Source organism: Telopea speciosissima, chromosome 7 (genome assembly GCF_018873765.1).
Source record: "Telopea speciosissima isolate NSW1024214 ecotype Mountain lineage chromosome 7, Tspe_v1, whole genome shotgun sequence".
Classification (NCBI taxonomy): Eukaryota; Viridiplantae; Streptophyta; class Magnoliopsida; order Proteales; family Proteaceae; genus Telopea; species Telopea speciosissima.
Window position 1 is genome coordinate 17,272,106 of NC_057922.1, and position 25,237 is coordinate 17,297,342.

Consider the following 25,237-nt stretch of genomic DNA (forward strand, 5'->3'; position numbering starts at 1 on the left):
GGAAACCCTTCCAAGGTAAAAAGAAAAAACCATGGGATTTAATCCAGATAAATTTCAATACGAAAATAATGAAATTACAATCCACTCTACTCAAACTAGAAGCTACTAAGCATCAAGAGAAATGACTCACTCTTGGATAACAAAATAACTCATCAAAATAATAGATGGATTTACAAAAAAAAAAATACAATACTCTCACCTTAATAGTGGCATTGATAATTATAGAACTATCACTTTTTCTTCTTTCCTAGCCAAGGAGAATGTCACACACCTTAGAGGAACAAAAGACAGCACCTTATCTTTTCTGTCCCTCCACTCACTATTCATAGCAATATAGGGGAAAAAGTAATTTATGAGCACTCCCGGCACCACAAAGTTCGGGGGAGTGTGTCTGGGCACAGGAGCCATATGACCAGGAAACATTCTTTTTCCCTCAAAATATTTAGTAAGAGTTTAAGGTAGTTATAAAGTCATGTTTAGAAAAGTTTTTATTTTTATTTTAACTAATTTCACTTTCCTACCCTTAACTTATAACCAGAAAGACAGAACCATTAGTTTGATGGGTTTTGTTAGGGATGTCAAAATCCAACTCAAACTGCTTGGACTGACTGAACAAATCGGATTGAACCGACACCGAACCCTAAGCAGGCAGTTTCAGATGGAGGTTTTGGAGCCTGATAAAAAAATATAGCCGATTAGACCAACCGAATGGCCCTACTTTAACCGGAAACCATATTGATAAGGAAACCGGTATGAAAACGGGAAAAAATATATATATATATATATATATATTATGTATATGCTTTTATTACTGTTTTTAAATGCTTGTATGTAACATCGAAACCGGTATTCAGCTTTGTGGTTTGCTTTCAGTTTGGCCCAATACTTGACGGAAACCAATACAACACGATCAAAACGAGCCTAAACTGATCGATTGACATCGGAAAATTATCTACTCCATTTCCTGCCCGCTCCATTTTCCCAAATGCCTCTAAAAGAGGGAGGTGGACCCCACCCGGGTAGGGGTAGGCTGGTCATTTTCCACTCCCTCCCCCTATTTGAGGAACTTGGGGAAATGGAGCTGCCCAGAAAATGGAGCCGATATTGATCCTAGACTCTTAATTAAGTTTTGCGTCATTGGCTTAGTGGCTTCTATTTATGGGCCACACATATCTTGGCCCTAAATTAGACCAACCAATTGTGTGCGCAACTGGGATTGCTTCCATCCATTTTTCACCCCAACGTTATCCACCTGAACGATTAAATTGTGAAGCTTTTTTTGGATATCGTTTTTTTTTTTTTTTTTTTTTTTGGGTAGTAGCTTTCTTTGTATATCAAGCGGGCCTTTCTATAAGGGATGCCACGCCTGCTAAGTGTCAAGCTTTCAATCCTGAACTGCACCACACTGCACCTTTAGAGAATTGAAGAGAATTTTTTTCCAATCTTAATATGGCCCATATACTCTCTTTTGCAATCAATTTTGTTACAGCACCCATTGCTTTTAGCTAATTGTCCATTTTTTTTCTAGTGTGATTTCTATGTTATGTAACGATGAACGCAATCTAAGTCCAAACCAAGGTTGGCTATGTGACCTTGACCCTTTTTTTTTTTTGTGTTTCCTCCAGCTGAAACTAATCTGTTATTTCATGTGAACCCTGATGTTTCTTGTATGTCCTTTATATGATGGATACTGGCCATGACTCCACAAGGCTTTGTTGTTATTGTTGTTGTTTAGGACTATTGTTTAGTATACCTTTTCCACTTTTTTGTAGTAAGACAAGAGAAGAGGAAGCAAGCGAAGAAATAGGAGACAATCACTGAGAGGGAAGGATGTATTTTTAAGTATAAACAGTTTCTGCAAAGTCCAAAGATGGGAAGCTTTGCCTGTGGGCCTTAATCTGCTAGTTGGCCCTTTCTCTCTAGTTTACATCTTTAGCTGTTTCATCTTTTATCTTATGCTCCAGCATAGTGTCCATTGTTGGTGGGTTTTTTAGGTAAAAAAACATGGAACTTCCCAGAAAGTGACTCATTTATCATGAAAACCTAATGTGAAGTTTGAACAGTGACAACTAAAGCTTGTCTTGTCTCACATCACTTATCCAGCCTCTTCCATAGGACATGGTGGTCCTCTTCCCTATTCTCTGATGAGAGAAACAGTGATATTTTGAGCTGGAATATAGGTTGTTTTAGGTATGCATTCTTGGAATGTATTATAGGTCGATTTCACATTCTAAGGCGATAAAATCAACTGTTTTTATTGTCCAAGAATGCGAAATCCACTTGGAATGCATTGCAAGAATGCATACCAAACACTACCATAATATCTTAGCCACGGGGAGCATAAGGGCAACTGTTTCAATTATAGAATTTTGGAAGGATCAATGAGAATGGATATGATTTGATGCCATAGTTATTAGTTCTTATGGGCTTAATTAATTATATATCCAAATCTATTGGTGTGGGTTCATGGACATAAAACCCGATTTGAGACCACTTTAAGGTTAATGCATGAAGATATACTAGTCCTTTCCATGGTGGGGGTGGATAAGTCGTGTTCTAGTTTACTGTATGGAATTCGATGTAAGACTTCATGTAAAATCCAAGGTTTTTCTAATAATAGTTCCAAAGATGACCAGCAATTCCAAAATAAAATAAATGGAGGAGTTCTCTAGATGTATCTAGATTAATTATGGAGTTAATTTATATGTTTATGTAATTTAGTGACCACTCAAATCAAACAACTAAATGAATGGATAGAATCATATCCAGTATTTATAACATCTTGAGATTAGGAACCCACAAGAGCTATTATTATATATTTTGAATGGTTTGAATCAAATTTGATATGTAGTTGCAACTACATAACGCCAACATTCCCAAAACAACTTTCACCAAACCTTATGATTTGATTTTAAATTTTGTTTGATATATATATACAGTTGGTACTAGTTACTTCAATTAATAAATCTTGAAAAATATATAATCAATTTTTCGATTTAGAAGACTTCCCTCAGCTAAATATCTTGTTTTGGCTTTTATTAGTACTACAATTAACCATCCATATTAGACTCTTTAACTTATGATGCTTCTACAACTTCTTAGATGGATAGAACTAGCTAGCATTCTTATTCAATCAAAGAAATTGTGACAGCCTTGAAATAAACGACAGAGAGATGCAATCAATTGGAACTATTAAGATTAGTGGAAGAGAGACACGGAAGGGATATTTACAAACCATGAACATATAATTGATAGGGAGAGGGTTCACGAGCAAGTGGCATAGAGGAGTGCACCAATGAGGGGTGACGGAATGGTTTCGTGAATAAGGACAGAGAAGTCATTTCATGTGAGGATGAAAGAGATGGAGAGATGGTGTTAATGTAGCCTTAGGTGTTTGCTTAAAGAACAACAACAACAACAACATAGCCTTATCCCAACTAAATGGGGTTAGCCACATGGATCCTTACTCTCCAATCAGTTCTATTTGAAGTTATACATGATACGAGAGCTCTATGCATGTCTTTCCTCATCACTTATCATATGGTTAATTTAGGTATGTCCCTAGTTGAAGTTATACATGATACGAGAGCTCTATGCATGTCTTTCCTCATCACTTATCATATGGTTAATTTAGGTATGTCCCTAGTTGAAGTTATACATGATACGAGAGCTCTATGCATCCCTTTCCTCATCACTTATCATATGGTTAATTTAGGTATGTCCCTAGCTCTTCCAGTACCTTTAATCTGAATCAAATAACCTTTTCATACTAGAGCATCCAAGGTCTTCGTTGAACATGGTCATGCCACCTCAAACGATTCTCACAAACTTATCACGAATCGGAGCTACTCCCAACTCAGCTCTAACATGGTCATTCTTTACTTTATCCTTTTCTAGTTTTGTCACACGTCCATTTCAACATCCTCCTATCTGCTACACTTAGTTTATCTATATGACATTTCTTAACTGCCCAAGGTTTCGCATCATACATGATACATCATAGCCAGTTGTATGACAGTCCTATAAAATTTTCCTTTAAGTTTTAAAGGGATACGTCGATCTAAAAGTACTCTAATCGCACCTCTCCTCTTCATTCATCTTATTTTAATCCCCTCGGCAACATCATCCTATATAACACTTTCTTTATTTATTATTGAGCCCGAATATCTAAAATAAACACTTTGTAGAATCTCCCTTTCATTAATATTCACCACCTCAATAACTGTCATAGTGTGGCCAATCGTTACCACACCATATATTCCATCTTTGTTCTACTTATTTTAAGTCCTTTTGATTCTAAAGTTGATTTTCATACCTCCAACTTAGTGTTAATTTATATTTTAGTCTCATCCACTAAAACAATATCATTAGCAAAAAATATACACCAAGGAACTTCATCTTTTATACTTCTGGTTAAGTCATCAATAATAAGCACACAAAAAATAAGTGCTTAAGGTTGATCCCTGATGTAACCTCATTGTAATTGGAAATTCATTACCTTGACTCCTCACAGATCTTACGTTAGTCACCGCACCATCATATATATCTTTAATTATGTTCACATATTTACATGGCACTCTCCTCTTCTCTAGTATATTCCAGATTAATTCACTAAGGACTTCGTCGTATGATTTTTTCTATATCCATAAGGACCATATGAAGAACCTTCTTGCCCTCTTTATGGTTTTCCATGCATCTCCTAAATAAGTAAATAGCTTCCATTGTGGATTTTCTTGACATAAAACCAAATTGGTTCTTTGAAATAGTAATTTTCTTTTTCAAGTGAATTTCAATAACTCTCTCTCATAACTATCATTTGCTCAAAAAACCTTTTTTCTAATTTTATATATAGGAATAAGGTTTCCTGCACTAACAATGAGAGATGCCATTCCTAGTTGCCACATTCCAAACAGTTTTTTTTTAGCTATGTGGAAGTATTTAGTGAGACATGAACATATTGGCCACATTATTATGCAGTCAAGGTTGAATTTCAAACCTCTGATTCGGCCATGTCTCAATACATTATTCTAAGAATTTGTTGAAAATAAAGTGAAATCTATTTGAAGAATGGAGACCCTTAGAAGAAAAAGGAAACCAATATTAATACATGATGAGACATATTAGTTGAGATAAGTCATTAAATTTGAGGGAATTCTTTGTCTACATAATATTTAAAATAATCAAATCATTTTTTTATGTAGCAAAATCGATGTTTGTGGAAGAGATTGTTATGCACATACACAAATAAACAAGTTCAACACTCTTCGCTTCTTTTGACATGCATAAGGATGATTTTGTTAGTTTCTCTCGGATAGAACAAGGATTCCTCTGAAAACCTCAAGCCTAGTTTAGGGCTCATCTCAATGATATAATGCACACTATGTATATATTGGATTTTTCTTCTTTTGTTGTAGGCCATTATTTATCAAATAGAAGTGAGATTTAACTAGTTTCCAAAATGTTATTTTGATGAGGGACAATGTCATGTGTGATTGAATAAAAAAACAACACAAAATTAAATGATGAAGTAGAAAATAGAACCGAATTTTCTTTCAATCAAGGTGAATGAGAATACATTTGCCGGGGGGGTTGAAGGATGGACATCAAGGAATATCGGGAGGATATTTTGATACTTATACTAAAACCATATAGGGGTTTATGAACCCTAATATGGGTTGGTGAAATATGTAAAACTTTCTCCTAAAAAACATTCCTAAGATGTAGATATTATTATCCGACAAGAAGAGCCACCAATGTGGAAAAAGACCCCTAAGCTATTGGTGTGGGAAAATTGCCACTACATTGTCATTTCAAGAGAAAGTTTTCTTGATGATCTACGTAGCAATTCAGCCCACTCAATAGATAACACATGGTTTGGATTTGCCATGTTAGTCAAAAGCAATCATATAGCCCTATGTAATGACAGTCCATATCTTGATCTGTACTCCCTTCATAGTACTTTTAAATTTTTCTAAAAACTTTATTTTACCTCTCGATCAATTCTTGGATTTGAATTTGATACATTACATGATCTTGGGATTTACACGTTCACAAAATTTGAGTCTAATCAAACATATTAGACTAGATAATCTTTTATTCTTTCTCTCTCTCTCTCTCTCTGTATCGAATGATTTTATTTTTAATTTTTTTTTTAAATAAGTCACTTTTTATCAACGAATACAATATGATTCTCATAACTTGAACCCCGGTTTGCCCTACCTGTAGAAATTAAAATACCATTGATTTTGGAAAACAAAATGGAGAAAAGTTTTCCGTGGGGATATCAGGGCCGAATAATTGTCACCTCCAATACGTGGGCACCTTCAATTCCTCTAATAGGGAGGAGTGGACCCCACCTTGGACAGTGTTTTCGGGCAAGCGGTACGATGATCATTTCTATCCCCATGTGAGGAATTGGAGGGAATAACGATTCTATTAACGCCACACCCAGACATGGTGAAGGACGAAATGACCGCCTCAACCCCCACGATACCAGCATGTGTATGGCCTGCGCTCCCTTACAGAGAAAGTTACCCCCCAAAAATAATATACCACTGAATTTATGTGGACAAAAAGAGAGTGAAAACAAGGACAAGACAATGGCACTTGCTTTGGATGTGTGGTTAGTGTAATGAAACATAATGGGGGGGGGGGGTGGTTGTGCGGCAGGAATGTACTTAACTTGAGATACGTTCCAGATATGCCTGTCGTAAGTAACTCTTACCCACCCCCACCACCCCCATCCCAACCGAGTAGAGTACCCACTAACAACCAACCAATCAGGGGCTATTATTATGTGTTACATCCCTCTAATTTATATTTCCTTTCCAACTGAACTGGACCTTTCAAATTGCTCTTGAACCTTCCAATGTTGATTTCCGGTTGGGCCAACTCATATATCACACCATCATAGAATAAGGAGCAGCTGGACCGGATCATCCTAGAGACCCACGTACCCATCATTAAATTACTTAATTACCACTTAATAATTAATAAATGCCATTATATGTATTATTTAAGCAGTTACTGCCAGGCGTTATGTCCCCACTTAGGCCTTTATGCCTCCCATCCTCTAATTATAACAGTTCCAAGTAATGGGTTTCATTGAGGCAAACTTATAAACTTAAACCTATCCTGTATGGCTCTACCCCAAGCAAGAGAGAGAGAGTTTTGCTATTAGGGTAAGTTGAGATTCTCTCATGGCTATCTCTCCACATGGATATCTGTGATAGCTTTCCGTCCTATCATCATGAAGAATGATGAGTGGCACACTTCACACCCCCCTCTTCCTTCTCATCACATATAAACTATTCCATTCATGTGGGGTTAAACATATAAACGGTATGAAAAGTTTAAAACTCCATGCGTTAAATTAAGCTCTTTTAAGGGTGCCAAGATAGACTTTGTTGGGGGTCCCCAAACAAAGGGGGCTCTTTTCCATAAAATCTGCCTATCGGTTGGGATCTTCCCTCGATCTGCCTGCCCTCCTCTTCTTCTTCTTCTTCTTCTGCTGCTAGGGTTCCAATTATTTTTAAGATGGTTTGAAAAATTATATGGTCCTCTAATTTTCCTTGAGGTTCAGGCTTTTGTTTGAAAAACTTGCGTCAAACTTAATTGGTGTTCTTGAAAACCTTCACTGAAGAAGTGTGGTGGATTTAGATATTTGCCCAAGTTGTGGGAGTGTGCCAAAGTCTATTGTGCACGTTCAGTTACAATGGCCCCAGACCCTATTTGCCTCATGCATCTCCATGCGTATGTTGGCTCACTTTGATTGATTTATCTCAAATTGACTATGTCACTGGGGGCTGCCTTCCCAACTCCACAAAAAAGAAACAAAGCTTTACCCTTCGATGTAATTGCCCGTCAATTTTCTCAATTCTATCCAATAGGGGATATGAAAATGATCACTTTACCCTTGCCCGAACACACTGTCTAGGTGGGGTCCACCTCCTCTTATTAGATGGAATTGAGGAAATTGATGGGCAGATAAATTGAAGAGATAATTTTCCAAGTGCTTCTTTGCCCATACAGTTATTCTGTGGGAACTCTGGAAGCATTAGAATGCTATGACATATAGGTAGAGTGTGCCTCTGCTTTTCACCCTTGGATTGACTAGGTGAACTGGGGGGGGGGGGGTTTGGAAACATTATTAGCTCTCTCCCCACCCCTTCCGACTAGTCCCTTGGCCTCTACTCACCCCCTCCTCGCCTTTGATAGATCAGGGCTCCTACCACATATTCTCTGATAAGTCCCTCTCCCATAGTCCTAGGGTCATGGGTATGGGAGTGGCGGTTCTTGATGACCATGGGCGTCTCTATTTGGTTGCCTCTAAGCATATATACCTTTCCTGGCTCAACAGTTACTGTGGAAGCAAGCTAGGGTTGTTTGCCTTGGGTTGAAGGTGGTGATTGATGATGGGCTCCGAGTAGATGAGAATATTTGTGTCCATACTATTTCAAAATAGGCTTTGTCTTACCCTTATTTGGGTATGTGGAAGTCCTTGTTTCCGAAGGATCTCCTCAGAATTGAAACCTCCTTTTTACACGATATGAAAAAACAAAAAAAATAAGCTCTTTAAAGGATGGGAAAATAAAAAGAAATCAAGGAAGAAAATAGCAGATTAGTTGACTTACTTCCCTTACTACCCACGTACAGTACACAAGAGTAAAGAGACTACCTTTCAATCTTTTCTTTTTAACTTTTTCTCCTTGTGGCCCATCTTGTTTCTTCTCTTCCTAAAAAGTTATATCAAAAATGTGTCCGCTATTAATTAGTCTTTTGGATTAATTTGCATCATTTGATTGCTAACTGATAGATAAATTACTACCATGTAAAAATCATTTTCACTTTTGAATGAGGTACACTTCTTTAAGGAAACATAATTCAAGCAACCAAAGGAAAGTTACCACTCTTATAGGGCATGTTAATCTGTATAAATCATATTATAACACATAAATTAACTTTTCTTCAATCTCTTCCACTTTTAATGGGAGACTAAAGTTTCCACATAAAAAATGTTTGGTTAAAAAAATAATTTTCCAAGAATTCAAAAGTACAAATCTCATCGTAGGAAAAACATCCAAAGCTAAATTTCAATAAGAAGATAAAAAGAAATATTTTGTAACTTCTCCTTAAAATACATGGGGAGAATGGTTTTTATAGATAAAAATGGTCTTTGTATTCAAACACAAAAAAAGATGAAATGATCACCGTAACCCCCTCGAAAGGCACGGAAAATGTCTATCTTATTAATGCTTCTACATATACAGGAGCCACGCTTCCCACAAAAAAACTCTTTCACAATAGTACTAATCCTCCTCCTGTAGTAATAATTTTTTCATGATCAATCCCTTCTTGCTTTTGCATTTCAACATGAAAAGTGATTCAAATCTTGAATGCCACCGACCTCAAAGTTGTGAGATTCTTTCTTTATTAAGTGGCGGCAGGAATAGCCTCCAATCTTGACCATTCTTACAAGAGCCACTGTATATGGAGGTCAAACTGTGAAAGGGATTGGATTGGATTACTTAGTTTGACCAAACAAGATAATCTGTTAATATCATTGTAACTAGCATTAATTAATAAATAAATATTTTAAACTGAAAGTCACTGTAAGAGATGTGGCCTCACTGTCAATTTAAATGTGAAAAAGATAAAAAAAAAAAAAAAAAAAGATTGCTATGTTGCCCTTGTATATATTCTTTTATATCTTTTCCATATAAAAATTAGTTGGGAGAGAGAACCCTACTTGGTCGCATGGCCTCAAAACCAGTACAGGGACTAATGAAAGCACGTGCACACTAGATATCCAACATGGGGGTGGGGGTGGGGGTGGGAGGGGGGAGAGAGAGAGAGGGTTGGGATGATCATTTTGTCAACCCTATTTTAAAGTTAAGGGTGGGGGTGGGGGTGGGGGTGGGGGTGGGGGGGGGAGAGAGAGAGAGAGGGTTGGGATGATCATTTTGTCAACCCTATTTTAAAGTTAGGGGTGTTCGATCAAGCAACGTTCTTTTTCTCAAATTAGTGGATTTTTCACAATCCATTATATGGATTTTCCAAAAAGTCGATCACATGCATGTAGTCATGCATGATCTATCAATATAATGATTGTGAAACCAGCCAACTCCTGACATTAAAGGCATTTAAGCAATAACATGTAGATGCATGATCTACAATTATCATTCTTAGACGACTTACTACAACATAAAAGGAGTCCATCTCAAGTTATCAAGTTAGATTTAGTTGTGGCGTGTATTGTGTATATCCACCATTGCATGGTCTTAAAGATCGATTAACTTTTTGGGATTGATGTGTGATTTGTGTGATTACACTTTCATAAAAAACAAAAAAAAAGTTAGATTTAGTTGCCAATCTAAGGCTTGCTGTGGTTGTTAGTACTATTTCCTTAGGAAAGTGCTCGTAAACTTCCCATTGATGACATATTTGGTTTCAAAACTATCATGTACTCTTTACTTGTTTACCAAGAGGAGTGTGTGGCTGTCTTGAGTCCCCATTTTGATCATTATGTGGATCCCTTATATGACCTTTAGTGGGTCGGTCCCTTGCAAAAAAATAAAAAATAAAATAAAAAATCCATCTAAGTATGAAGGATAATAGCATATATGTAGAAAAAATTTATCTTTAAATCTTTTAAGCGAAAGCCATGCAATGATCAACTTACATAGTTGTGATCATTAAACCTAATTAATGTGGGTCCCCATATCGATGGAGAGATGCCTTATCCTAATAAGCTAGTCAAATCAATCAAATATCATATAAAAATTATGGAAAAAAGAACATTATTTAATCGCGAAAGTACCATTCTACCTTAGTAAAAAAAAAACAAAAAATCACATCTCTATTGATGTCCATGCGTATAGTCTCATTGACCCCCATATTGACGCATACACTATACAATCAGATAACAATCTCTTGCCCAAAAATTATAGATTCCAACAATGATAATTGAATAGAGTAATCATCAATTGAATGGCAGAGATCACTCCAAGTATGTGAGTTTTAGGCAAACAAGCATTAGATGAATTGATGAAATGTATGTAATTATGTTGGTGAAGGCATTGATGCCAATAGAGAACCACCTAACATTTATTTCATCGTCCCTTTCTTATTTTCGATCTATTAAACACTGATTCTGCTTCCCCAAGCCTTTTTGGGCAACTAACGTTTTCACTTCTCCACTTCTCCACTTTTCTTTGCTTTGGGAACTTCGGTTTTCTGCTAATATCATGTTATCTTCGTGTTTTAAGGGAATTAACTTAATGTAGCAGTACTTTCTTTCTACATTAATTGCCTGCGTGCCCCCCATCTTTCTCCATTCCACACTTCACCCATCCAAGATGAGCCCGTCGTTCAGTATTTGACCATCACTCACCCTCCATCCCCTCCGCCACTGCAACACACCCTCCTTGCATATCTCTCTTTGTTATATGAGATGACTTATTTATAGAGATGTTGCGGGAGGAGAGTATGTAGACCTTGGGTTGTTATTCTAAAATATATGTTGATAAAAGTTAAGACGTGTTACTTGACACTCTCCTAAAGTTGGTATTTGCGTCCTTTGGTGCAACTGAGATTGAATGCAAAACTAGCTTCAACATGAAAACAGTTATATATATGTGTATAAAAGAAAATGTTCTCTATGGGGGGAGTGTAGGCCACGCCTAGACACAATGGGGGATGAAATGACTACCTCGCATCTCATGAAAGGCGAAAATCTCATCCCCACAGATGCCACAATGTGCACTCTCATTGGCTGCTGCATGTGTGACCCCTATGCTCCTCCATAGAGAACGCTACCCCCAAATATATATAGCCAAAAAAGCTGATGGATGTGAAGTCAATGACATAAAAAACTAGATGTATGTCCATCTTGTGCCAAACGAAATGGGTGTATTATGTCAGTAACTTAATAGTAGTTAGTACCTGGAGTCCTGAACCATGGCATTAAAAGGAAAAAACATAGATCTCTACATACAAGACACTATTTTTGTTCACGGTATCGCTGTATATATTGGTCGTCGATGATATCTAAACCGATCTATATCAAGTCGATTTTAAGTACGAAAAGATTAATTCTTGACTGAAGTAACCAATAGTTTTGGCAGATGCATACATTTTTATTGTTATCAGCTATTCAAGTGTGTCAATCGGTTCAGTTCTGGTTATTTTGATCGGTTTTGATTTAATTTACATTTTGACAAGGCGCAAATTAAAATTGAATTGGATAGAATTAGTCAAAATCAGAATTGTTTTGCATTTTGGTTCAATTTTACAGGTTTTTATTATATTTTCCTTTTCGATTCAAATCTGTTTTACACGTAGTTTGTAGTGTCAATTATAAAAAATAGTTTACAAATCTGTTTCATTTCAGTTTACATTTGGCTTACATGCGGTTTGCAATGTTGGTTCACATTCATTTCATTTTGTACCATTTAATTTGATTCATTTTACATCTAATTTGAGAACATGAACAGATAAGTGTTTTTTTTTTTTGTGTGTGTGTGTGTGCAAAAATGGATAAGCTTAGAATAACTAAAATTTACCTTCTAAAAAAAAAAAAATAAATAAAATAAAATAAAAATATATATATATATATATATATATATATTTATTTATTTTTAGTGGATTCTCTTATTATACATTTTAACATTCTAAAAATCCACTTTAGAAATAATTTTTTATTTTGTAAAACCATCTTAGAATATAGTCTCTTAGAAACATAGAACCAATATGTTGGGGTTTCACGAGAGAGCAATAATCCCACATTGAAGTGAAGTAGTCCAATATTCACAAAGCACTAATTGCACACATCGAAAGTGCACGTGAAAGAGATTATTGGTTCCACGCAATTGTACACCATTTCTTTAATAGCTAATTTTTAAGGGTGAGTTTTACCCAAATTCCTAATACAACCTTTGCTTAAACATAAGGTAGTATAGAAACCAATTTCTATTCGGTTCGATTTTCTTGATCTTATTTGATTCAAGTTTGAACCGAAAAGAGAACTTATGAAATAAAAAACGATTCATTTCTCTATCGTCTGGTGTGATTCGATCATAAATATTCTAGGAACCTTTCACACATTTTCTTGCTTGGGGAAGATGGAAAAGATAAAAAAGGGAGGGATGAAGGGGGGACGAAAATAGTTAAAAAATCACAACTCATGTGTCTCCAACTATGCTCCTCTCCACCTTTTTATGTCTCCAGCCTCTTTTATTGTGTAAATCCGTCCGGTCAATAAAGTTTAGATATTGTTTATTCGTGTAGGAGCACAGCCTAGATCTTTCTTATTCTCCTAGGGTCACATGACTTCTCTTAGAACAGTAGTAAAGCACTACTATAGGTTTCAATCTAACGGTTCTAAATATTATCTCATTTGTAACTTAATCTCAGCTGTTCATCAGGTGGGGTAAAGCCATATCTTGTCTGGGAAGTTTTGGGCTAACCTATCTAGGATTCTCATCCAACCACCTACACCTACGTGGCTCACCCACCAACCCACCTACTGTTAAACTTTTTATCCCTTTTTTATCCTTTTTTATCCTTTTTAAATTTATTTAATTTTAAAAAATAAGGGTGTTTAGGGCCTTGAGATCTTGGGGATAGTATAGAACATAGAAGTATCACAACCATTAAAAAAGAATAAAAAATAAAAAAATAGTTTTTAAAAAGAAAAGTTAAAGGACAATGACTGACATGTCAGCCAAACAACAGTTCTACCGCACCGTATCAAACACTCCACAAACGCAGCTACAGAACAGAACAGAGCAAACAACAACAGCGAAAAAATAATAATAATAATAAAGTAATTTTTAATTGGTGGTTATTTCAGTAATTTAGGAGAAAAGCAAGGGCAATCATGCATGACGTCAGTAAGACAGTCACTCCCACTACCGGCGTCACATTGTTTTATTTCGGCTTCTAAACATTTCTGTCTTCTTGTCCGTGCAAAAGCAAAGAGCAGGAAAAAACCGAAAAACGACAGAATTACAGTGGCATTTACCCGTAATTTTAGGCATAAAGCATGTCTTTTTCCTCTGGACCCGTCGCCCCCAGCTTTGGGATTTAATTAGTTGCAATTTTTCTTCTTTCTCGACACTAGCATCTTTAGAGAATCACATAACCAGAAACCGCGAAGCAGTGAAGACGACTTCACCAACTGAGCGAGAAAGAGAGACAGAAGCTGAGAGAGAAGGAGAAGAGACAGAGACAAGTAGAGCTCAGAAGTTCCTTGTAAACTTCAAGAATTTTCTTGTCTTTTAGGTTCGAAGTTCAGATTTTTTCCATTGTTAGAGAGTGAAGATGGAGGAAGTTATGGTGGAGTACGAGATTAGAGCTTGTGGCTTTGTGTAGGCTCTTGAGAAGGAACCCTACTCTTCCGCTTCATAGGGTTTCGTTCGTTTATATTTCCGTTCTTCTGTTCTTCTCTCTTCTTTTCCTCTCTTCTTATCTACTTTTTAGAGCTTCTTTTCGCCTGAGAATGGGTAGTCGGAAGTTGATTGTCGGAAATTTGGAAGCGGCGAGAAAGAGAACTAGTGGTGTCAGGACTAAACAGGCAGGAAGAGGATCGTGCCGTGGAAGTTAGACCAAAGTTTCTCCGCCGGAATATTTACAGATTCCGGCATTGAAGTTCTTCAGTTGTTGTTGTTCGTCACTTTACTGTGTTCAGTTTATCTTTTCGAGATTCGTCGCAGGAGGTGATGGGGTTCTTGAAAGAAGCTCTTAAGATCATCTGCGTCGAAAATCAGTGGTCCTATGGAGTTTTCTGGAAGATCGGTTGCCGGAATCCGACGTAAGTCCGCAGCATTTGATGTATATTTTGTAGCTTTTACTGTTTTTTGCTTTTAGTTGGTGGAAGATGCGCTTTTCGTTTTTACTTTCAATGCTTTGAGTATTGGAGAAGCGACTATGTATTTGTTTGTTTGTTTCTCTCTTTTTCTGTTGTGAGGTAGATTCATTTCTGCTGTACCTTGCTATTTCTCTTGCTTTATTGTTTACTATTTTTCCTATTTCTTTTCTTTGTAATTTTGAAGCCTTTTTCTTTTTTTTGGAATGTTATGTTTGGTCTGTTTTGTCTTTAAGAATCTCAGTGGAAAGTTGGATTTAAGATTAGATTAGCCTGATGTATGGCCGCTGAAACATATCTCAGAGGTAATCTATTCTGATTTGGATTTTGGTGTACACTGGGTGATGTATCTTTCATGATTGTTTCTTCTTCTTGTCATTATCTAGTTTAAACTACCAAAGTGTGTCGTCTAAGACTCTTAAGGTTAGAGGATGAAAGCTTCAGACCCTAGTCTTTTTCTCACTCGGATTTCTTCTTCTTTTTAATCTTCTGGTCTCTTCTGAAATAAGTTCTAAGACAGTGACTGGATGTTATCTTCCATATTTAGCATACACTTCAAGGTTATTGAAAGATTATGGTCAAAATACTCTATAATCTGTAGATGACTCACAAGGAAAAGAAAAATATCCTATTGTTTCTATCAACAGTCATTTAATCTATATTTTCTGCTCTTAATTCTTGAGCTGTACTTTGCACCCAAAAAAAAAAAAAAATTTTGAGCTTTACTAAATAAGTTTTCTTTATGACAGGCTTTTGGTTTGGGAAGAATGTCATTACGAGCCTGCACGGTACTCTTCCCTCCTGGGTATTTCTGGGCTTGAAAGCACGGAAGCGCTTCTAAAAGAGTGGGAAGGACTTGGGAGTTCTCCTGAAACTCAGCTTTCTTGGCTTGGATGTAAAGTTGAGGATAGAGTCTGTTCTCTCATTAAGATGATGATGAATAATCAGGTTCATGTTGTTGGAGAAGGGTATGGGTATTTTTATTCTCCCATCTACTATAGTCTTTGTTTTGACTTCTTCTATGTTGTTTTTTTTTTGGAGTGATCCAGTAAGATTAATAACAATTATTTCGTTGCTGCATTAGCAGAATGGTTGGACGTGCTGCTTTCACTGGAAGTCATCTGTGGATTCTTAAAGAAAACCTCATGGGGGGAAGTCATCCATCAGAGGTATTGCTGGAACTAATTCTGCCAGTGACAAGTTGATGAACAGTGTAACTTGTTACGAAACATAGGATCTTAAATAGGTTACAATTCTTCTCTCAAGAGAAAGCTGCTGTTTCTTGCCAGTTGAAATATCCAAGACTTAACCCAAAAAAAAAAATATATCCAAAATGGGTATTTGTGAAATAAGCTGGATTCTTTGATCTCATTCAATGTTTCATGGCTATTTAGAATTCTAGTATCTCTTTGCTGATTTGTTGTATATTAGTAAATAGGAACAAAAGAGGTAACTACAATTATATGCATATTTGAGGAATTGATTGATGGAAGATCTCCATTTCTCCCCTGCTTGATCTCTTCTTGTGAAGTGTGTTTCTGAATATCATGAGTAGGTCAGACATGTCTTTTTTTTTATTTTAACAATACAGTAAAGTGTGTGGCTTATACTCCTATCAATGCTTTCAGGTTATGACTGCGGTGAACCACCAATTTTCGGCTGGTATGCAGGTGTGTGTGTGTGTGTGAGAGAGAGAGAGAGAGAGATAGAGAGATAGAGATAGAGAGCTACAATATTTGTGCTTTGTTTAGTACTGAGTGTTTGTTTCCTTGCAGACAGTTGCAGTTATTCCTGTGCTTCCGCATGGTGTCGTTCAATTTGCTTCCACACTAGCAGTAAGTTTTTATTTCAGACTAGTTCTTTCTTTGAGAAGAAGTGGATTCTGAAGAACACAATGCAGCGGTATCTGTCTACCTCTCTGCAGCGTTAGTTTGAATCATCTCAGGGTGATGGTTTTTCTAACCATCCCCCTCCCCTCCCCCCCCCCAAGAAAAAAAAGCAAAAAAGAAAAACTAGAATATGGATAACCCTTAATAAGTTGGGCTTTCTTACTATTCCTCTGAGATTCCCAATTGACAGAATCTCGTGTTAGTTGTAGCTTCAAATTTTGCATCCATAGGATAATTCTTGCATCCCCTAGTTGTATTTCTTTACAAAAGAGCATGGCGATTTCTCATGGAGAGCAATTTATATGTTAGTTACAATCACTTATATGGTTAATGCAGTTTCTCCTATCCACTTAATTATCACAAGTGTGGGTGCAACATAGGATGGGCTTAAGCTAAACCTGATCTTGAGTTTGCGTTTAAATTGGACTGTGAAATATCCCCCTAAAAAAGAAATTTATAGAATAGTTATACGATCAACAATGACATATAGGGTTGAAAGTTGGGTAGTAAAGAAAAACATTTAAACAAATTTACTGTGGCTGAAACGAGGATATTGCGGTGGATGAGTGGTAAAACGAGAAAAGATAAAATAAAGAAATAACAAATTAGAGCAAACCTGGGCATTGCTCCTATTCATGATAAGTTGAGAGAAACTTGTCTAGGTGACATGGACATGTACAACGGAGGCCTTTGAATGCCCCAACATGGAGAAGTGATTTATTTCAAATTGAAGGAGCTAAAAGAACTTGAGGTAGGCCCAAAATAATCATTGAGAAGTGGTGAGGAAAGACATTTATAATTTAGGATTGGAATCTTGTATGGCTTTGAATAGATCTGATTGGAGAAATAGGATCCATGTAGCTGACCCCATTGAGTTGGGATAAGGCTGAGTTGAGTTGACTTAGGATCTGACCCCAACGAAAACACCCAACTGTGGGTCATGCTGGGTTTAGATTTTATCTAACCCTATTTGAACCCCATTATGCATATCATGTGCTATATTTTATACTAAAATCTATGTGCGCCACCCAAACATTCGATCAATTATGATTTATGACATTTACTTAGGATCTATGGTATTAGTTGAACTATCTTGTTATTATTAATATTTTTTGATAAATAGCTATAATTGGATGATGATGTGTGCAGCTCCATGGCAAGAATGGGGGGAGTTTAGTCTCACATCGGTTGGGTGGTGTGCGGCCACCTTGAAGCTTGGGCTTTTGTGTTGGATACAGTCAAAGTGGTATCAGAGCGGGTTGTTTGTGCATTGGTTATGTGGGTGCCCATGGCCCAAAGCTGGGGAAGGGGGGGCGGGGAATTGATGCAGTGAGTGTTGTTCCACGATCAGGAATAAGGGGGGGGGTTAGTTCACATCAATCGGTCAGTGTTTGGATGTTGGACTTATGACCCTAGGAACGGCCTCTCCACCTTGAAGCTTGGGCTTTTGGTTCAGACGCCATCATTGGACCTTTTAATTTTCATTTGTATTACCAACCTGGTTTATGTTCTAACCCAAGTAGCCGGGACCAAAGTAAAGCAATATCAAGTTGGTTCTTAGATTGGATCATAGAGGGTTGAGCATTCAAACTTGAGGGTTGGGCTTCGGTTAAGCATTAACAGTACATGATTATTGCACACCGATCATCCTCTGCACTTCAATTATATTTTCAATGTCCTAGGCATGGGACTTTGTCTCATTGCTACTATATTGCCAAGATATACTGTACCTGTTGAGTTGCTTTCCGAATATGTCAAGATCTAGATTTCTGAACATGTCCATGCAATGTATATTTGTTTGAACATGAGCACTTCGTTTGGCTGCTTCCTCAGCATTTAGAATTTTAATTTTTGTTTCTTGCTTCAGATAATGGAGAATATCGGTTTTGTGAACAATGTGAAGAGTTTGTTTGCACAACTAGGGAGTGTGCCTGGTGCTCTCTTATCTCATAATTATTTGAAGAAAGATCCTAGCGAGAAGATTGGATTACCTATCTCTGTTGGAGTACCTGTCTCAGCAGAGCAAACAATTTCTAAAATGGCAAAATGCTCACCACTCGCAGGCAACAGCTGTAATCAACAAATCCTCCCATCTCGAGCTTCAAGATGTGCACATCAATCTTCTCATTCTTTAATTACACAGATTCAGGACAACGTGCCAGTTAATGTTTCAGCATTGCAAACCACTCCTAGAGTGGCCCCATCTACTTCTGAATCTCCTAATGACCTCTTCCAAGCAAAGGATCCTCCAATGGTGAAGTCAAATCTTCCTCTTAGAGGTCAACAAGAAACTGCATCCATGGGCTCTGAAGTGTTCCCTTCCAATTTAGGTGGACGGTTCAGCCCACGGAGTTCTCAATATGATACATGTTCTGGATTCAGTAACCAATATATGGTTGGCCAATCAAGTGTGAGTTTTACTGGCCTAAAATTTATGGAACAACAGATCCTGTCAGGTAATAGGTTACAGGGCCCTGTTAACAACAGTATACCTGCATCAAGTAGCACTGCAACAGAAGCAAGGGCCAGCAAAGCTGGAGTTCCTAATTATTTGAAAGATTCTATTATTGCCTCGCTGCTTGGAGGAAGTGAGTTACCTAATGCTGGAAGTGGTCGTCAAACACTGACCTCATTTCCACGTTCACGTTCAATGCAATGTAGATCAGCTGACAATAACCCCCAATTCCCACTTCAAGAGGGAGTTGGTCCACATTCAAATTCGTCAAACACAAAGATGGTTTCCTTGTCCAACCATGCAAATCAGTCAAATGCAAGTGTCATGCTTCCAAGCTGTTCCCATCAAAGCCGCTCCTCCAATGATGAAAAGCATGCTCAAACTGAGTTTTCGGCAAGAGAACATGGAGTCGAGGACTTGTTTCAGGCCCTTAATATCCCACCAGGATATCAGGATGATCATATTTCTAGAAGTGGGACCGTGTCTGGTACTATTCAAGATTCCCCGATGACCAGTCAGGAGTGTGAGAGGGGAACTATTGCACTGCAACATGTCCCTAAAGATGCACATGTTCGACATTCTTCAGGCGAAGACTTGTTTGATATCTTGGGTCTGGATTTTAAAAGCAAACTATTATGTGGCACTGGGAGTGATTTTCTTATGCATGGAACAGATGCAAATTTGCACAGTTCGGTTACGGATGTTTCCACGTGCCTAACACAGATGGATGCTGGTCCTGATTTTTATGCAATGAATGATGGGATCTCAGAAAGTGGGATTTTCTGTGAAACTGGGACTGATCATCTGTTGGATGCTGTGGTTTCTAAGGCTCACTCTACTTCTAAGCAGAACTCAGACGATAATGTTTCTTGCAGGACAACAGTGACAAGGATAAGTAGCTCTTCAGTTATTTCAGATGCTCCTACATATGACCATGTAAGTGTGTCTGACCAGATGAAAGTAGATATGTTTGGTCCTCCTCCACCTTCTAAGGTAGCGATAGCAAAATCAAGTTCTTTCAAATCTGGATCTAGTGTGGAGAATGCTGGTGGGTCTCAAATCAATCCCATTTATAAATCACAAATCAGTTTATGGATGGAAGATGGTCACAACATGAAGCAAGAAAATAGTATTTCAACTGCCAATTCTAAGAGACCTGATGAAACAGCAAAAACAAATCGTAAAAGGCTTAGACCTGGAGAGAGTCCTAGACCTCGGCCAAAAGATCGTCAGATGATCCAAGACCGTGTGAAGGAGTTGCGGGAGATTGTACCAAATGGTGCAAAGGTGATTTTTTTTTATATGCCTTCTCCCCTATCCTCTTTTGCTACATCCATCTCTAGTGTTGTGCAGGGCTGATGTTGTTTCATTGCTTCTTATTTTGTTTGATCAGTGTAGCATTGATGCACTGCTTGAATGTACCATTAAGCACATGCTCAACCTTTGCACCATTTGGGAGATTGTACCGAATGGTGCAAAGGTGATTTATATGCAATTTCCTGTCTTTTGCTACATCCATCTCTAGTGTTGTGCAGGGCTGATTTGGTTTCTTTGCTTCTTAATTTGTTTGAACAGTGTAGCATTGATGCACTGCTTGAACGTACCATTAAGCACATGCTCTTCTTGCAAAGCGTGACAAAGCATGCAGATAAGCTAAAGCAATCTGGAGAGTCTAAGGTTTGTTTATTGTCCTTTTTGAATGTGTCATTCCCTGTTCATGAATTTTTTTTATTTTATTTTAAAGTTGCATTGGATTAGACCTGATAGCTGGACATGGAATCTATGTCTGATAACAGCGACTGAAGCAGTGTGCAGTGGCATTTTCTGGGGAATAATATGGTAGAATATGTGGGAAAATTGCAAATGACAATTGAGTATTCAAACTGAAAATACAGTTTTTTGGGCAGAGTCCAACAGCGCCCAAGTGTCTAGTTTAATTGTCCAGAAGTTGTGGAGTATCACTATCTATAATTCCATTCTACAAGTTTCTTCAATATTACAGTAAATTAAAAAAAATTAAGATTGTGATTTCTGTTAGAACAGAATCCACAATAATTTGTTGCTCGTGCATGGTGGGAACAGGATTCATGTGGCTGAGCCCAAGTGCTTGGGGAAGGCTTTATTGGCTTCCTTTTGGGTCCACAATGGGAACACTTTATATAATATAGACGTATAGTATGTCATCATATGTCCTTGAGCAATGCTAGGACCCCCCCCCCAGGTCAGCTACCTCTTGGGCCCCGTGTTCTGATTGGGCAATCTGATCATTTGCTTATGGACTAGTTATTTTCTAGCTGCTGTACAAGATTAAAAAAAAAAAAGTCAAAAACAAAATTAATCTTTGCTATTTCATTTGGTTGTCAGCTGGCTAGGGGACCTTGGGGTATTTTAACATTTTCCTTTCATATTATATGCTTTGTTTACAACGTGTTTTATTCTCTTTGAGTGGCAGATAATATAATCGTATTCGTGTGTCAATAATCATGCGACTTTGGTACAATTTTAGGAGTTTATGATGGGAAAAAGTTGCTTTGATAAACCCACCCACCTTTCTCAGGTGGGGCACTGGATTTGCCCTACCAGTGGTTGGATGGATACAGTACCCTATGGATTTGTCACCCCTCAATTTTATTACAAACTGAATTTTGTGGCCTACCATGCTGTTTACTTTTCCCCTTGTAATTGTACTTCTCAAATATTGACTTTTTAGGAATTTACGTCAAACATAGCTAGAAGTTGGTGTATTTTTGCCACATGGAAAAAGTGCTTTAGGGCTTAAACTAAGCATGAATTGAGGAGGTTGTGAGCAACATATTGGACTTTTTCTGGGTGCCACCACCAGAGCTGCCTTGGAGTAGAATTTGGAGAGCCCAACAAACGCTTAGTTGGACTGCATACCAACGATATGATAATTACAGAAGTAACTTTTTCTTTTTTTGGGGTAGAGTTATAGCAGTAATTGGAATCCAATAGAAGTATCCCCTGAGGGCTTATCAGGGGGAAAAAGAAAAAAATGAAAAGGTCTGCCTCTAAGATGGTATATTTCTTGTCTTTTAATGAATGTACAGATTATCAGTAAGGAGGGTAGGCTGCTACTAAAGGACAACTTTGAGGGAGGAGCGACATGGGCATATGAAGTTGGTTCCCAATCAAAGATCTATCCAATTGTAGTAGAGGATTTAAATACACCTCGTCATATGCTTGTGGAGGTAATTATTACTGGCTTTTGTCCCATAACTTTGGTTTGGGAGATTGCTGATTCTGTATTTTGGTTGTTTCCTTTATAGATGCTTTGTGAGGAACGGGGTTTCTTTCTAGAGATTGCCGATATAATTAGAGGATTGGGACTGACCATTCTGAAGGGCATTATGGAATCTCGGAACGACAAGGTCTGGGCGCACTTTGCGGTAGAGGTAAAACCATTTAACTTTGGCGTTAACTTTGTTGGCCCTCCGTCCTGGTGTAGCTCGTTAACCTCTTGCTTCATTTATATTCTGGTTCCTAGCTGAAGAATGTTATGATGGGGGCCTATGTTTCTTCTTTTAGATGAAATGTGGGAGCCTGTTGTTATGGCTTTTTTTTTGGTAAAATGTTGTCATGACTAATTGTTTCAATACCTCATATACAACTGGCCCTTGTATACTCAAGGCTCAAGCCACTTCACTTGTTGCATACTCATGTTAGGAACAATTTGACGATTCTAGGAATATGTACATATTAGGGGCAATCATTGTACATGTTATGATCCTTGATGTAAATATTTATTCTTTATACTTGAATGGATAAACTGAGGCTTCATACTCTAGATTGTGATAGGAGATTCCAAGCCATCCAAAAGATGTATTCAATTCATTTGCATAAGGATTGCCTCGCAGGCTCTGTCTGGTTTACTAATCTTTTGGTCATGTTATTGGTCTGTTCTTCATAAAAGATTTTACATTACAGCAGTTTACATCCCACCCAGATAGCTGAAATGAATCATTGTGGTCTTATTCATTGAGAGTGCCACACTCTGCATATTGTTCAAGATTCATACAATTTTTTTTTTTTTTAATCTTGGAAATTATACATATATCGAGTTTGCTCTCCATGACATTCTCTCTCTCTCAAAGAAAAAAATTCTAGTCTTTTATACGACCCTGTCTTTGGGTCTCTCCCAAAGAAAAAAGTTCTAGTCTTTTATACAACCCTGTAGTATTGCTGTCACTGGGGTCTTGGTGCTGGCATAAATCAATGGATTAGTAATAGAAGAGATAGTTCTTCCTCCCTAAAAAAGCTCAGGTATTATTAGTCTTCAATTTAATGTCTGAGACATCGTTTAATGTAGGCAAAATATCCTTACTTTTTTTTTCCCCTGAAGATAGAATTCCATTCTCCCTCTTGCTCACTCGTATATCATATTTTATGTCTACAGGCAAACAGGGATGTCTCAAGGATGGAAATTTTTCTGTCACTTGTTCAGCTGTTGGAGAAAGCCGGCATGGGCAATTCACGGACACTGAAAGGCATTGATAGCAGCAATCTGATGGTACATAACAATTTCAATCAAGCATCCATACCTGCAACCGGTCCATGTAATAGCTTGCAGTAAGCTACCTATACTATCTTTTTGGATTCTGGGCATGTTGAGAGCGGGCTTTGCGTCTTGCCTGCCATGACTGGCATGAATTCCAGTCTCTCAGGTGGTTCTAACTCTTATTGATTAGTCCTTACGTGGACTGGACTATACTATAACTGACGTCAGTAGAGTGGGTAAACTGTTTAGGTTGTTGATAGCTCCTCGAACCTGGTAGAATGTATTTGACCGTAAAATGTTACTGGAATCTGCTGATCAACAGTTGCCCAAATCATCAAGATATTCATGCATAAGAAAAGAATTTCTGCAGGGCTTTTTTGCTTTTTTTGGGGGTGGTGGAGGGGGTGTTTCTTTTCTTTTCGGTGGGAATTGGTATTGGGACGTACAGTTAATTGTGAACAAGCTCATTGGTGTGGCTGACTGGCTTTCTGGTTTTATAAATGTAAAAGAAATGGAGGGGCAGGGTAGTAGAATCAAGGGGTTGAGGTGTATATTTATCTAGCCTCAGATTCTGGGCAGATTTCCTGGACCACATGTATTCAGGTACTGTTATACTGACTGGTTCATTAGCCATTTGCATTGTAGTCATGCGTAGGTTGTGTCTGGTTGCAAGTAAAGATGGAAAGGGAAGTCAATTTGGCTTAAAAAAAGAAAGTAAAATCTGTAAGCGTTCCCTTGCATGATTGTGTAATTTGCTTTAAATTTTATCATATTTAGTAACTATATTATTTTTAACTGATTACAGCTTTAATTTAATAACTATATTAGAAATGCTTTGGAGTTGGTGACAGTCATGTTTGGTAATGATCATAAATTTTTTTTCTTCTTAAATTCGATTTTATTTTCCTTTCCTTTCCCTCCCTTTAGTTTCTCTTGATGGAGTCTTTATATTAACATTCCTAACTGTAGAAATCATGTACTCGAGACTTACATTTTTTGTTTTTGTAGGGAGAACAATAAAAAAAGAGGGTAGTTTACCAATAGGGAGTGGACTATTCTATTTTCGTGGTTTGGAATCTAGATTCCTTGGGCTGGTGTGTTCTCTCGTCTTCTAGACCACACGGTCTGTTTTCTGGCCTCAAACCCATGGTTCATAATCTTGGGATTTGATCGGTTGATTTGTCTTGATTGGTATCGGCTGAAGTTAATCCTGAATATTGATTGATCCGATATCTATCCACTGGTATGACCCAAGGGTTATGAAGTAATAAAAATTGATTTTTATTAAAAAGTAGGGGGCAATTCTGCCTATTTTGAACAGATTCAGGGCGATCCAGATTGGTATTGGCCAAGGGAAATATCAACTGAAGCTAATTGGTAGTGTAATGTTGCTGTCGAGATCCGCAAGGTGAACTTGCACACCAGAAAGTCTAGAGACAGTGGAAGAGGGGAGACTCTTCGCCTAAGTCATATTTCAGAGAAATAACAGTTATAGAACAAAGATAGAAAGA

The 25,237-nt window shown here is 37.5% G+C and overlaps 1 protein-coding gene across 3 annotated transcripts; it reads left to right on the top strand.

The window, feature by feature from the left end:
* Positions 1-1,493: 1,493 nt before the first annotated feature.
* LOC122667760 (transcription factor LHW-like) lies at positions 1,494-24,057 on the top strand. 3 transcript variants are annotated; one of them, XM_043864170.1, is made up of 11 exons: positions 1,494-1,527; positions 14,484-14,812; positions 15,616-15,834; positions 15,954-16,035; positions 16,495-16,536; positions 16,642-16,701; positions 18,623-20,497; positions 20,786-20,887; positions 22,279-22,419; positions 22,498-22,623; positions 23,625-24,057. In XM_043864170.1, exons 2-11 carry the CDS (start codon positions 14,721-14,723, stop codon positions 23,799-23,801), a joined length of 2,916 nt encoding a protein of 971 aa, XP_043720105.1. In that variant the 5' UTR covers positions 1,494-1,527; positions 14,484-14,720; the 3' UTR covers positions 23,802-24,057. The 3 variants fall into 3 exon arrangements, with proteins under 3 accessions (XP_043720105.1, XP_043720106.1, XP_043720104.1); XM_043864171.1 differs by lacking the exon at positions 1,494-1,527 and having other exon boundaries at positions 14,164-14,812; positions 18,623-19,709; positions 19,773-20,497; XM_043864169.1 differs by lacking the exon at positions 1,494-1,527 and having other exon boundaries at positions 14,164-14,812.
* Positions 24,058-25,237: the final 1,180 nt, after the last annotated feature.